This window comes from Acromyrmex echinatior, chromosome 13 (assembly GCF_024713525.1).
Source record: "Acromyrmex echinatior isolate Ae372 chromosome 13, ASM2471352v2, whole genome shotgun sequence".
Classification (NCBI taxonomy): domain Eukaryota; kingdom Metazoa; phylum Arthropoda; class Insecta; order Hymenoptera; family Formicidae; genus Acromyrmex; species Acromyrmex echinatior.
This window is the reverse complement of record NC_141864.1, coordinates 639,826-655,722: the sequence shown is the minus strand read 5'-3', so window position 1 is coordinate 655,722 and position 15,897 is coordinate 639,826. Positions and strand designations below refer to the sequence as shown.

Here is a 15,897-nt window from a genome sequence, read left to right as displayed (position 1 = left end):
GATGATTATATTTTACATATAGTTGAATTACATAATATAATATTGAATAATATTTATAATGAACTTGTAGATAATTCTTCATCAATTGAAGATAAGAGCATCGAAAGTAATTTAAATAATCTTCAAAATACAAGAACATCGGCATTCAAGCAAAATTTGCTACAAGTTCGAAAAGTAATGCATAGCAAATACGTACAAAAACTGTTAAGCTAGATGCTTGTTATGTAACAGAACAGAAATACATGATTCAATAGAAGCAAAAAGTGATATAATCTTCATCGACAACCAGTACTACTATAACAAGTAATCATGATGATACACTTAACGACTGCGACGATGGTGAATATCTACCATACGAAGAAACAAACAAAGAGATAGTGAAACAAAATATGTATGAACAGAAGAAATTTGCGAGAAATTAAAAAATGACACTTATTATAAATAAACCAAAAATGTATTTGGGTATTTCGAATGATACTTTCTTTTTAATAAAATTATTAAGTCAAAAACAGAAATTACAACAGAAGAAATTTGCTTAACACTTTATAAAATTAAATTAAATGATACTTTTGCAAGACTTGGCAATGAATTTGGAGTTAGTGCTAATAATGCAAGTGCTGTTTTTCGAAGAACTCTTCCTATTTTAGCATTATTTAAACAATTAATAGTTTGGCCTTCAAAACAGTCTTTAAAAATAAATTTACCATTTCGTGCTCGATACAATGATGTTCAATCAATAATCGATTGTTTAGGAATTAAAATTCAGAAGCCTAGATCTACGGTGAATCAAAGTGTAACTTGATCTGATACAAAAAATGAATACATTAAAGTACTTAATATCTATGTCAGCGGATGATTTGATTTCATATTCGACGATTTTTGTGGAAGAACGTCCAATGCTATTATCGTTGAACAGAGTCAATATTTAAATAAGCTACCGGAAAACTGTGATGATCATAGCTGATCGAGGCTTTAAGAATATTGAATATCTTCTAAGAAGGAAAGTGTACTCTTATTCGACTGCCGAGTGTATCGAGTATTTTAAAATTAACAAAGAATGAAGTGCTAGAAACTCGTCGGATTGCTAGCTTAAGAATTCACGTAGAAAGAGTCATTAGAAGAATAAGAGAATTTATTCTGAAGCCTCATTCTTCAATCCATTATGAATTATTAGACGATAGATGATATAATCATTGGCTGAAGGATTAATTAATTAATATTCAATTACCGCTTATAGCACAATAAATTTTGAAAATACTTTCATTTTTATTTATATTCCATATTACATATATTTATCCATATTATTTTTCTATTCACATTTTTCTTTCCATTGAGAAGTAAGGGAAAAATATTTTATTATCCAAAAAGTCATCATTTTGTATAATCTCCTTCACAAATGTTTCACCGTACTGTACGCAAGTTACAATCTCTTGCGATGTTTCGCCATATAAAAATAACCTTTTTTAATGTTTTTCATAAACATTTGCAATTAAATTTGTGCAAAAAATTTTAATCCTATGCGCTGGTCTTTTGTAATGTATCTCTCTTCCGATTTTTCAAACTTACAGAAAATTTTACTTTCACGACAAAATCTTCTTCTACTGCGTCAGGAGAAGCACCAATTATAGGAAAATTAGGATTCAACAGTAATCCAGTGCGATGTAATCGAGTTTGCAAATTTTCTTCCAATATCTTTAATACTTCCAGTTCCAAGCGTCTTCCTCTTTCCATTGCATCGATATCTCTTATTTTAAGAGCACTAATTATTTCTTCAACTAAAGTGACTTGCGGTTTTTTACAATGTGCAATTTCGTAAATTCGAGATGCTGTTATTCTGTATATATTTTAATTCTTTCCACATTGTAGATTGATTTTGATCTATCGTATCCTTCCAAAGATCATATAGTCATTTCGATACTTGCAAAGCTTAAAAAATTATCTATTTTTACGTATTAGTATTACAAAATCGTAACATTAACGCATGCACTGATAGATCTTTGTTTTGATTTGAATTGTATAAAATGTCTTGAAAGTTGGCAGTTGAATTTTATCTTTTCCTCATCTGATAGTGTGGTTGTGAGGTGGGATGCTATATCTAAGAAAACTAAGATTCCTTTGGACGAGTTTCTGATAGCCTTTCGTATGGTTCTGAATTCGACTTTTTTCATTTTTAATAAAAAAATATATAAACAGATTTTTGGGACCCCAATGGGTTCACCTTTGTCACCGGTTGTTGCAAGTATTGTTATGCAGGATTTCGAGAAGATGGCGATTGGAATGCTGCCTTGTCGTTTGTTGTTTTACTACCGATACGTCGATGATATTATCTTAGCCGATCCTTCTGAAAGTATTTATGATATTTTGGATGTTTTCAATTCATTACATACTAGATTACAGTTCACCATGGAGATAGGTGATGGAAGAATAAGTTATTTAGATACGATGATAATTATCGATGAACGGAATCTCATTTTGATATTTACCGTAGAGCAACCTTTTCCGGCAGATTTCTTAATTTCCATTCACACCACCCGCTCTGTCATAAAAGAGGTGTGATTTATGGGGCCGTGGATAAGATATTTTGTTTATGTCATCCGAAATTCCAACAAAATAATTTGATTGACGCTATTAAGGTTTTTTTACAGAATGGATATCCATTAAGTTTTATTTTTTCGACCATTCATAATAGAATAAAATATCACATTAACAAGTTTAACAATTTTAATAAGAATAAGGATGACAGTGGGGGAAGGTTCTTTACGATTCCATACGTTAATACGATATCCGAAAGATTTATACCTGTTGTTAATATGCTTAATTGTAAATTGGCTTTTACTATTCCTAACACATTGAGAAGTTTCATAAGGAGAGGAAAGGATGATTTGGAACACGTTCAGAGTCAAAATGTGGTTTATAGAATATCCTGTGATGATTGTGATGCCAGTTATGTTGGCCAAACTAAAAGACAATTAAAGACCAGATTGCATGAACATGTTTCTGATATCAATATAAGTTCAAAATCTCCATCAGTGATTTCCAACCATCGCATGGTGGAGAATCATAACTTTAAATGGGATAAAGTAGAAATATTGGATATAGAGCCTTCATACAACAAAAGGTTGATATCAGAAATGGTTCATATTAAAAAACAGAAGCATGGGATTAATAGACAAAATGACACGGAGTCTTTGCCGGAATTGTATTCTGACATTATACATTCACTTTCTCCTTTCTAACATCTTCTGTCCTTTTCCTCCTATTTTTCCTTTTTCCGTTTATTGATAATGTTTTTCTGTTTGACATTTCGTTGTGTGACATCGTTTAAGTCAGATGCTCGTTACTTTTGCGAATTTGCTTTAATAACCTATTAAATTAAAAAGACTATTTTACTGTACCACAAAATGGACCACATTTTACATTTTTTTTCTTGTTGTGTATTATGGGACTTTTAACAGATTTACTAAGGTATATCATCATATTTTTAATTTTTATATGATTAATATTAATTATTTTTGTATACGGTTACTTTTCCAGAACTTTCTTATGACTTTGTTAATTCTTGATAAAAATGACTCACAGCGTATTACACCGAAAGAGGAAAGAATTATTTGTTAATTTTAAGAATATTGTAAGATTATGTATTAATTTTCAATTTAGAACGACATTTATATTATTGTATGATGGCATTGAAAATGACTCAATTGGAGTTGAAACGTTTGTTTCATTTTATTGTATTTTAAATGTTTTTGTATTAAGTTTTCTTAGCTGAATTATAATTTTTTATTTGCGTCATTGGCTCGTTGCCCTTCTTTTATACTACCTTTGCTTATTACTACAGAGCCTTTTATATTACTTTTAATTTTATCTTTTCCATTTCGCGCAATAGGATCTGCAAAAATCCATCATTGTTTGGAAGGACTGAAACAGGCTTTAATGGTAATAAATCTTTTGCTCTCATACTTTTCACATTAGCTCCAATTTGTGCTAGCCGAGATTTTTTCCAATAAGGAAACTAATGTGTTTTGTAATAACAGTCGGTTCAGGCTCTTCGCTTCGATGATGAACCCACATAATAAATACGATATGTTTACAACCACCTGAAACCATAACATTGCACAGTTAATATATAATTTACTATTTCTTATTAACATTAATTTCAATATACCTGCTGAAGTTGCACAGTCATCGCATTTAATATATTCAACTTTTTCATTTTCCTCGTCGACGAGCATTGATATCGAATACAGTTTGCTATTGACTCTATGCTCGGGACACACTTTCCCTTGAATGTAACAGAAGCAGCCTTCTTGCTTTAATTTTTACAAATCCAACTGCAGAATCTCCGTAGTTTTTCACCTTTAGCTCTAAAATATTTATATTTGCAAAATAGAGTACATAATAAAGTTAGAATATAAGGTTAGAATTTCACTGTATGAAATAAATAAGTATGTTATTATTTAATATATGCCATTTCATTATATAACCTGCATATCTATTTGATGAATACATATAATATGTTGCACATACTTACCTTTAGATTTTACACCGCGAGTTTCTACAATATTGAACACTTCGCTTTGGGGAAAAAAAATCCAAAATTATCGGAAATACAGTTACTTTAGGTAAGTTATCCGACTATGCTTGAACGAACCTGATTTGATTTTTTCGAGACATAATACCGATATTGCAAATATAAATAATAATTGTAATTATTTCAAAAAAATCAACCGATATATTATCTCGTAAAATGTTTGAAAGTATCGAATTCTGACGTCATGTATGGTCTCAGCCAATCACAGAGCATTTCCTTCCTACTTCTTTTACAAGCATTTTTATTAATTTTTAACAACATTATTTATGATTAAAATCTTGTGTCCATATTATAAATTCTTTTAATTCAATATGTAATATATAAAAATAATTTTTAAAGCATACAACTTTATTTTCCAAAATTGGATCCCATTCTGGTATTATGTGGTCCAGCGCAGTCTTTCTGAAAAATTAGTTTGTTCCTCTCTAGTACTGGAATATCTTTTAAAAAATCTAGCAAATTATTTCTTAAAAGTTCGACGTATGTTACGCTGTTTAAAATATCTGGGAAAATAACGGGATCTAATTTCAGTTCCCATAATTCCCGATCAGATATTAATCTAGTCTTCCAACGTGTTTGAAAGTTTCTCAATTGTGTAACTTTCGGATTTTTTTTCACTCCATAAATGCATGTTGTGAGAATTTAATATTCTTTCTTGTGTAAATAACGATTCGTCACTAAATATTACACGAAAAGGAAATCTGGGATCTCGATCTACTTTTCTTAAAAAGTTTTCGTAAAATCTCCCTCTTAAAGGATAATCTTCTTTTTATAAATGTTACACGGGGATGTAATGAAATCCGTGCAATTTTTTTTCTTTCAATAGCCTCTGTATAGTTGAATATGATAAAACGTGCTCTCAAGCAATAATCCGAATACTTATTTCAGTGCTTTTTGTTCAAAAGCACGAATTATTCTTTTTGTATTCGGATTATTGCTCGAGAATAAGATTTATTATATTCAACTATACAAAGGATATTGAAAGAAGAAAAATTGCAGGCATTTTATTACACCCCCGTGCAACATTTGAGAGAAGAAAATTATCCTCTAAGAAGGAGATTTTGCGAAAACTTTTTAAGTAGAAAAAAGTAGTAGTTAAAAGTAGATCGAGATCCCAGATTTCCTTTTCGTGTAATATTTAGCGACGAATCGCTATTTACATGAGAAGGAATTAAACTCTCACAACATGCATTTATGGAGAGAGGAAAATTCGAGAGTTACGCGATTGAGGAACTTTCAAACACGTTGGAAGATTAATATCTGCTCGGAAATTATGGGAACTGAAATATTAGGTCCCGTTATTCTCCCAGATATTTTAAACGGCGTAACATACACGTCGAATTTTTAAGAAATAATTTGCCAGGTTTTTTAGAAAATATTTCACTATTAGAAACGAATAAATTAATTTTTCAGCAAGACGAGTCTAGGTCATATAATGCTAGAATTTTGATAGCTTATTTGAACGAGCAGTTTCTAAAACAGTGAATGTTCTAAGACGATACGAGCTAATACGTTGGCTCGCAAGATTTCCAGACCTCAATGCTCTGAGTTTCTTTTTCTGAGGCTATTACAAGGAATTAATTTATAAAACGCTTCCTGAAGATCTAGAAATAAGATTGTGATATGCCATATGGACTATCGAAAAGGATGTTATGGAAAATATACAAAGAAATTTGTTGAGACGCGTGGATACAAGCTTGCATTATGATGGATCGTGGTCCTTTTGAACATTTTTTTATAAAATTTTTTCTTTTGTTCCTTTTCAGAGCGTCCAAAGCAATTCGCTCTTTTCAAAACAATTCGTTCTTTTCAAGATGATCGGAAGCAATTCACTCTTTTTAGGGCGACTAATACATTTCTATCTGCAATATTTTTCGTAAGGCAAAGAAAAAAGAAAAAAAAATAAGAGAAACGTGCGGGAAATATTAACTCTGCAAAAAACGAGTAATATAGCAGTATTATTTCATCGTTGATCTTTCATCGTTTGTAATTGGAATTGTCACATTTTGAATTTTTGTGACGTTTCAATTAATCACTCGTTAACGATAAAAACAGTGATACTTCACTTATGAAGAATCTTTCTTGGTCGTAGTAATCTAACTTATCAACTCATAATATAAAATTAAGTCGATAAGTCAGATTACACTATAATCATGTGAATTTGCGTGCATTTGACTGTTCAACCATAACTAATAAGATCAGTGCGCGACTGCTTGCCGCGTCGAGTATCGCGTGTTGTATAATAGTAACGTGTGTTTTTACATGAGGTTTTTGAACGCCAAACAATTAATCTACAGTGATCGATAGTGATTAATTAATAGATTCATTATTAAAGTCAGTTGACTGCTTGCCATCGTCGAGTAATGTGTGTCATATAATAGTAGGGAAGAGGTCAGTTGAATATAGGGGTAAATAGAATAATTGAGGCTACATTAAAAATAAAACACGCGAGACATGCGTAAACGTGTCTGAGCACGCAGCAGCGACTAAGTCTGCTGTAACATCTTGTTGCGAACACATCTATGATAGAAGTTATGTCACAATTTTAAAAAATTGTACACCTAAATAAATATTTTTATTTTTAAAATTTTTGTTTTATTATCGTATATGATTGTCTGAGATATTTAAGTTCTACTTAGATAGTAAGTGTAGTTCTTACTTAATAAAGTCCAACAGATTTTTTTTGTTTATGTGTCTCTGTTATGTGTATCGTATATTGTTATTGTTTTTAAAAAACGAACGGATGGGGATAGTGGACTAACCACAATATAGAACTGTATGACTCATTTAGTGACGACTCTTATAATACTTACTCAAAATTTTATTTCTTTAAAGAGATGTTCCGCAGTAGTAAATGTTTAGTAAAAGTTTAGTTCCCTCATGACCAATCGAAAACTAGGCTTCAACGTGTTTTTGCATGAAATCAACAAATTTTGCAAAAAGAAGTATTGTTTGCCCTGCAAAGCGAATGTTTGTGTTTAAAATATATTTTTATAAAAGTTTTATTAATATGTAGCCAAAGATGTATTAGGTGTACAAAAAAGTTCTGAGCTTTTTTTTGTAAAATTCAATCAAAATCGTATGTAATCGTACGGAAATGGCTTGCTGCGTAACGCCAAGCTGTTATGCAAGCTCCTTTTCAGTTTGCGCAGAGTTTATATCCAGCAGTGCTTGCAATTCGTTCGTTTCAATCTTTTCAGGGCGTCCAGCACGCGATTCATCTTTAAGACTGAAATCTCCTTGGCGAAACTTTTGATACCGTCTTTTACATGTAGCATGACTTACAGCGTTCTCTCCATATGCAGCACAAATCATTGCAGTGGCTTCAGCAGCATTTTTCTTCAGATGAAACGCGAAGTGAATGGAAAATCGAATATGCTCTTTTGTTATTGCCATCGTGAACACTACTGATTTTTGAGGTTATGTGCATCAAACGCCAAACCGTATGGCATTTTAGAAGGTCAAATGTTAACGCTTTAAAACCGCAAAAGGGCGGGAAGATATATAAAATTTAAATTGTTATTTCGGTTGTATCAAATCTAAAGCTCAGAACTTTTTTGTACACCTAATAGCTTAAAATACATTAATCTTTATTTTAATAATCTTAATCGAATTACCCCGGTCCCAGGGCTAGTTGAATCAGATGGAATGCATTAAAAAAATGCATTTTTTTTATATAAGTTATCAGTTTTTTTTTATTATTAAAATATTATTAGGTAGTCAAACATATGTAGTAACTGGTGTAGAATTCATTTTTTCAATAAGACTCTTAATTTTGTCTGTAAAAATTCGAAACTGAAAAATGAGTCTATTAGCTCCGGTCTCCCCTAACGTGCGCTTTTATACGCGGTTTTTGATCGCCAAACAATTAATCGACAGTGATCGATAGTGATTAATTAATAGATTTATTAGTAGTCAGTCGACTGCTTGCTATCGTCAAGTAAACGCATGTTGTATGTACATACGTTTCTTCGTAAATGTATGTTGTATGACGAAAACATATGTTTCTTCTCACGATTTTCGCCGTTATTAAATAATTAATCGGCAGTGATTGATAGCGATTAATTCAATTTCATTAATAAATTTCTCATTTTCTTAAACGAATGAATAATAGATCGAGTAGGTATACAGTTAGTGTTGTGCGTGATTATTTAAATTTATTAAAAGAAACACTTAATTGTTTGGAAGTCCACAGTTTGGAATTCTATCAGGAAGTTCATCGGAATTCCAGTCTTTCTCATAGAAATTTGGAATTATTAAATCATCTTGACATGGTAAATAAAAGAGTGAGTGTCTAAGTGATTGAGTGAGTGAATGAGTGTAAGTGAGTGAGTGAGTGAGCGAGTGAGTGAGAAAGAGAGAGAGAGAGAGAGAGAGAGAATCTTGCATTCCTAATTTGAGATGATATTTCTGTTTTAAAAATGTACTAATGTGTATGCGCGTATTATTGTGTGAAATCATCAAGTTGATCGTAGCAATCGTCTCGCGTAAGCACCCACGTCTGACGGTGAGTTGCATCGTCCCTGCCTACCTCTTGTATTTGACCCGTGATTGGTTAACTATTTCTCTTAATAATTCAATAACTAAGCATCGAACAAAATTTTTGAAGAAGAAAAATCGTCTCAGAATTAACTCGAGACAACGACATTTTAAGGACAGAAGTTTGTTTTGAATCATCCTGTATAAACATGACATTATTTTTTGATTGGCTTAGAATGCACTTTCTTCCTCGAAAACCAGTAGGAATTTAGCTTTTATACTAAATGGCCATTCTTCTCATTGTAATTCTATTGAAATGCTTGAATTCGCTCAATCCGAACGCATTTTATTAATTTGTCTTCCCAGTCACGACACATTATTTACAGCCTTTAAATCGTGCTGTTTTTAAATCGATAAAAACTAATTTTTTTCATGCTGCTTCTAAATGGCTGACAAATCATCCTGGCCGAAAACTTACATGATTACAATTTGGAGAACTATTAAATGAAACCTGGGGCAAATCAGCAACACCAGCAAATGCTATTTCGGGATTTAGAGCTATCGGAATTTATCCTTTTAACCGCAATTCTTGACTATACATTTGTCAACTCTGTCAACTCTGATGATAATATATCAACAATTTCCTCGTTATTTACAGTTTCTTTAGAAAATGATTGTAATAAAGTTGAGTTAATTAATACAGCTAATTCCACAGGATATACAAAATATTGATATTGTTGATTCGAACTTCATAATGTTGACCAAAATATACAATCTGTTATTGTTTCTCCTACAAAAGTTGTAAATGAAGTTTCTCCAGTACCATCTACAACGAAAGATCGTGTGTTAAAATGACGAAACGATCAAACTGTTCATTTAACGTCTTCTGAAAACATTAAATAATTAAAACTAAAAAATACGGTCAAAAAAACCTATTATAAAAACTAGAAAATCTTCTAAAGAAACTCAGAAGAAAATCATTCATACTATATCAGGGAGTAGCCGTGGAAATGAGAAATGAACGTTAAATTATATGTATCAGGTAGTATTCTATTAAATGTATGTATTGGATGTGAAGAGGATTATGAGCTTACAAAAAAAGTAGATTGGATTCAATGCATTCGTTGCAAACGGTGGCTACATGAAACGTGTACATCATTTGTTGATGTTTGTCAAATGTGTGGGAAAATCATTTCAAAAACTAAGTAATAGACATACATAAAATTTGTTTTTTTTTTTAAATTATAGAAATCTTTGTTTCGTTTTCTTACAAAATAAAGTTGTTTGATTTTTTTAAACGTAAAACATATGGTCAACTATCCCGTAATATCATGGTCATCTTTTCTTTAAAAATCAGATAAGATGGCCAATGCATACTTTGTAATATTTTGATAATATTAAGCTTCAGTGAAAATAATATCCCAAACATGGTTAAAAAGTAACAAGAATAAATGTATTATTTTTCATAAATTGAGCTGTTTTATTGATCAAAATTTTCAACTTTTTTGAGGTATTATTATTCTTAATGAAGCTTGATAAAAATTTTTTTTAATTAGAATAATTAGATTTCTAACTCAAAATTTCATGTGGCTTGATTTTCTTCATATTACTTTCTATATTTTTGAAGAACTCCATCACTACTTCAATACTGTTACCAGAAGGAACAGAAAATTTTCCCCCAACTGCAAAAGAAACTGGATATTTCTTGGGATGGTCGAAACAACTTTCATTGACCAGATTGTCAATTTTATTGTTCATCCATACTCTATAATGAATTGGTGTTAATTCACTATAAATTCTCCTTTTACTTTTTAAAAGAATCTAAGTTTTTTTTTCGATAGTTTTTCTTCTTCTAGTTTCAAAAGATGTTAAAAGGTATGTTCTTGTTTAATAAAAAAGGAGCTACTAATATGGTAAAGGAATATGTTCCTGAATTTTTCTTCTGAAAATTAAAATTTGTTTCTTGGAATGGTCGACAGATCTGTAAACATCATTCAATTCAATTTTTAAAATTCTGACTATAAATTGGTTACTAAAATTCATTTATGGTTACTAAATTTCATTTTATGTCGTGATTTAAAATGAAGGAAATGAAGTTTATAATCTATAATTTATGAAAAATAATCGCAACATCATTTTCAAAAGCTGATAAAGGCAATCACCGTGGCCTTGAACAAAGTAGAATATACCTCAATAATTATGAGGACGTTAAATCACATAGAAACCTATATTAAAATGAAGAATCCCATCAATGCTCTTATCAGAAGGACTAAAGAATTGCTTGTGCATTGGAAGAAAAAAGAATTTCATTACTGATCACACTTATAAGAAGCTGCTTTGCACTGACGGCATACTACCTAGAATTTATGCTCTTCCGAAGATATATAAATCAGATTGTCCCTCTCGGATTATAACTTCATTTTTGGACAGTCCATTATATCCGTTAGCTACTTTTTTACATGAAATAATTGCAAGAAGGTCACCGAAACCGATTAGTCATATTAACAATAATTTTCAATTAATACAGGGTCCGGCAAAATGATCTCCCACATTTTAATCTTTAATAAAAACGCCATTGTAAATGCTATTTAGATTTTATTTTTATTAACTGAAAATTTATGCTATACCATTTTAATAACGAGCTTCGTCACTCGTTATTAAAAGAGCATTTTGTGGGACGTTTTGAAGAATATCGTTGGAGCATGCTCTGCAATTTTCCCAGTCCCGTTCACTAAGTTCTTGCACGATCATCATTTTGTATGGGTGGAACTTCAGATCGGCGTGTAAAATTCTTCTCACAGAACGATCTGACAAACGCAAAGCAGAGGCATGTTTAACAGCTGAACGGCTAGGAGATCGTTCAACTGCTTCTCTTACAGCTGCAACATTTTCAGGCGTCCGAACACTTCTGGGTCTACCAGTTGATTTTCTTTTTAAAGCTGAACCTGTAGCTCTAAAATTTGAAACCCACAACAGTATTGTTTTGCGATCTGGAACATGTCTACCAAGCGCGAAGTGAGTACGAAAAGTTCTTTGCGTCGTAATCACAGATTCGTTACTTTTCATAAATATTTCGATAACGAAGGCACGATGCTCGCCGGTCCAATTCATGACGACAACTGAAATGGCAAGGCGCGAGCTACCAACCGACTACGCTAAGCTCCCGCTCTCTTCAGTGGTTCGGGGACAGTGGCGATGCAAAATGTGGGAGATCATTTTGCCGGACCCTGTACAAAAATTACAGGACACTGTTTTAGATAATGATATGATTTTAATTTCCCTCGATGTAGTTTCATTGTTTACCAACATTCCATTAGATTTAGTTAGGAAATATGTAGCCAAGAGATGGAAATATCTCGAAAGATCGATGTTGATTTCGAAAAAAGAATTTCTGAATGCTCTGGAATTTGTTTTGAATTCAGCGTACTTTACTTTTAATGGGGAGTTTTTTAAGCAAAAATTTGGTATTCCAATGGGCTCTCCGATTATTGCTAACTTAGTGATAGAGTATCCAGAGATGGATGTATTAAAGAAGATAAGTATTTATATCCCATTTTATTTTAGATATGTAGATGACATCGTTATGGCTATACCATCTAGCAAAATTCATAAAATACTTACAAATTTTAATTCTTGGCACCCAAGGTTACAGTTTACGATGGAAGTGGGTGGAAATAAAATTAATTTTTTAAACTTGACAATCATTATTAATGAGAAAAGAATGTTGGAATTCGAATGTTGGTTTCACAACTATCTACTTTTTCTCTCTCTCTCTCTCTCTCTGGACTTATCTTGAATTATCTTTCAACACATCCAAATTCTCAGAAAAAAGACGTAATAATGGAAATGATTGACAGAGCATTATTACTTTCAAGTCCTAAATTTCATTACAAGAACATGAAGTTTATAATCAATATCTTATTAAATAATGACTATCCGATTGACTTTATTTTTAACATCATCAATTCACGTCTAAAAATATTGTTTCACATACTACGGACGAAAGGGAATAATGTTGATAGCGATATTACTATCAAAGAACTTCCATGATTCGTTCTACCTTATGTTTCATTGATCTCCGAAAAATTTTTTATTATTATGAAGAATATTAACGTAAAATTATCCTTCTTTAATTTGAATAAGCTTAATAAATTCATAAAAGTACAGAAGAACACTCTCCAAAAATTCTCTAATAAAAATGTTGTGTACATAATCCTTTGTAAAGACTGCGATGCGTCGTATGTTGATCAAACAGGTCGAAAATTATCCACGAGAATATCTGAGCATCGCAACATCAGCAGTAACAAAAACCAATCAGTGATCACAGACCACCGACTTGGTTTTAGTCATGAATTTGATTGGGAGAATGTTCAAATTCTTGATAAGGAAAGATTTTTCAATAAACGTTTAAATTTAGAAATACTTCGTATATACATGCAGAAGAATGGATTTCATTTAAAAACAGATACAGAATGCTTGCATTATTCTTATTCCTTCCTTATTAAACACATTAAAACAATATTAAGATTTAAAATAGTTATAGGTTGATTCTCTTATTATTATTTATTGTCATTGCTTGTTTAAAAGTTCCCTTATTACTTTGTAACATTCAATTTTAAACGACATGTCAAAATGAACTGACACGATATTAATCCGAGGAACAACTTGTGTTAATTTATATCTCATGAAAATTCTGAATCAATGTTTGCGAATTTCTTTGTTTTTTCATTGAGATGAGTCACACGAGTATTACTGATTTTATTGAACTAACAGTAAAATGGTAACAATTTATATAGCATATTGATTACTGCATTTCTGCCAATCTGCGAGTGACTTACTTTCAACGATATATATTCTACTTTTTCACTGAAGATGACTTCAAAATGCCACATTCGATATAATAAATGAAGACACCGCCAATACTTGAGTATTATCTACATCTCCTAATTCTTCGCTCTTACATCAGCGTTAGACTCTCATTAGCCTTGTTCTAAAGTTCTAATTATTGTTTTTAAGATTGAGAGTCCTTATTTATTGTATATTTTTATATATTTATGTAATTGGTTTTATATATTAGGTGTTGGAATTAATTCGTAGCGTTTTTTAATGAAAGAATGTTATTTATTTCACATGAGCATTAAAAAATACATTAATGAAAGTACTTCCCATCACTTGTAAAACGCTACGAATTAATTCCAACACCTAATATATATATATATATACATATATATATATATATATATGTATACATATATATAATATTTTTAAGATATATACACATATTACCCTGTTATTATTTCGTTGACAGTTATATCTAAATTCTAAACAAAATTGTAAGGTTCGGAACATATTCTCGTAAGATTTATAAAAATTTTGAAGTATTTATATCTTTTTACAAACAGCTTTTTATTAACCATAAGATTTACCAGAAATCGTAAATATTTGCGAATAATCTTACGTTTTATGATACATACGCATACAATTAGAATACTGGTTATAAGTTTTTACGAGTTTTGCGAGAACGAGTTATGAATCTTATGATTCTGCTTAGAATTGATTATTAATTTCTTCTATGAATAAAAATTAAATATAATTTTATTCTAAATCCATTCTTTTATAATAAAATTATTGTATAAGGTTGAATCTTTAAAAAATAGATTTAAAAAATTTTTTGAAACCGCGCATAAACCGAGGTATTATGTAAAATTTATTTTTCATCCGATCTTCTTTGGCTAAATATCGAAATTGAATAGACTTTTGTTAAATATTAGTTATAAACAAATGGAAATCGAAATCGAATAAATCATTATCTTCTAGCTTAGTTAAAAAATGTGGTATAATTTTGTTTCCATTCGATTTCTTTTTGTTATGTATAAAAAGTTATGAACAAATAGAGATAGATCACGAATAAACCGCATGAATCGCTTTTTCATTATCATTTTCTAGCTTAGTATGTTTATTTAACAATCACCAGAGTATAATTTCGTTTCCATCCGATTTTATTTTTTTATGTATTAAATTATAAATAAAAAGAGTTTAATAATTTAAATTACATGTAATTAATATAAATAAATTTAATTATAAAAATAATAAGGCTCAATAAATATAAATGAGTAAAAAGGAAAAAGGGCTACGAGCCTAAAATATAAAGTGACAAACTGTATAAATAGTTAAAAAAATTGAAATAAAACTATGTCAAAATTAAAAACGTAAAATATAATTTGACAATGAGAAGGTGAACAAAACAAACGTTTCGATCGTAGTTGGATCATTTTCAATGTGACAAATAAATTAGTGTGACAAATAAATTAATAACGGTAATTAACAATAGAGTTATAACGTAGATAAAAACATAAGAAATTAAGTAAAATTCGCATTCGGACGCAAATTAACTATAAAGCTCGCTCCAAATTGAGAGGAAATCAAACAAACGATTATAGTTGACAAAAATGTGCTCCTCCGAACCGTATGTGTGTATAAGGACGAACATGTTCTGTTAGCAAGTATAAATTGTAATAATAAATTAACGGTAGAAGTAAATAAAAATAATAAGAAAAGTACAAATCGAGTCGCAAACAATAAAAAGAAAAGTACAAAATAAGTCGTAAATAATAAGTCAAAATTAAAAGAAAGAGGCAAAAATTATCTTTGATATTATAAGACAAGCACATAAGAAAAAAAGAGTAAATTGCCGACATGCATTGTATGATGAGTTTAGAACAAATAAATTTATAATAAATACCTTATGTATGTGTCGAAATGATGTATTATCGATTAGGCAATGCAATTGGAATCGAAATTGATCATCTCTCTAAGAAGCTAAGATA

General features: G+C 30.5%; 1 protein-coding gene and 2 pseudogenes across 7 annotated transcripts in view; 2 read left to right on the top strand and 1 right to left on the bottom strand.

Moving 5' to 3' along the window:
* The window catches only part of LOC105153240 (uncharacterized), a 354,849-nt gene that overhangs the window by 102,691 nt on the left and 236,261 nt on the right, over positions 1-15,897 (top strand). For 2 of the 6 annotated variants that reach the window (XM_087412647.1, XM_011067971.2), the window contains exon 3: positions 71-2,190. The exons of the other annotated variants lie outside the window; for them this stretch is intronic. In XM_087412647.1, coding sequence (XP_087268773.1) covers positions 71-213 — 143 coding nt within the window. In that variant the 3' untranslated portion in view covers positions 214-2,190. Of the gene's footprint in view, positions 1-70; positions 2,191-15,897 lie in introns of those variants that run through there. 6 annotated transcript variants of the gene reach the window in all.
* Positions 270-2,190, top strand: LOC147907459 (uncharacterized; annotated as a pseudogene).
* Positions 1,421-6,982, bottom strand: LOC147907458 (uncharacterized; annotated as a pseudogene). The gene is made up of 4 exons (XR_015547196.1): positions 4,532-6,982; positions 4,166-4,364; positions 3,854-4,097; positions 1,421-2,051 (listed from the first exon to the last, which is right to left on the bottom strand). The product of XR_015547196.1 is annotated as an uncharacterized LOC147907458 (transcript).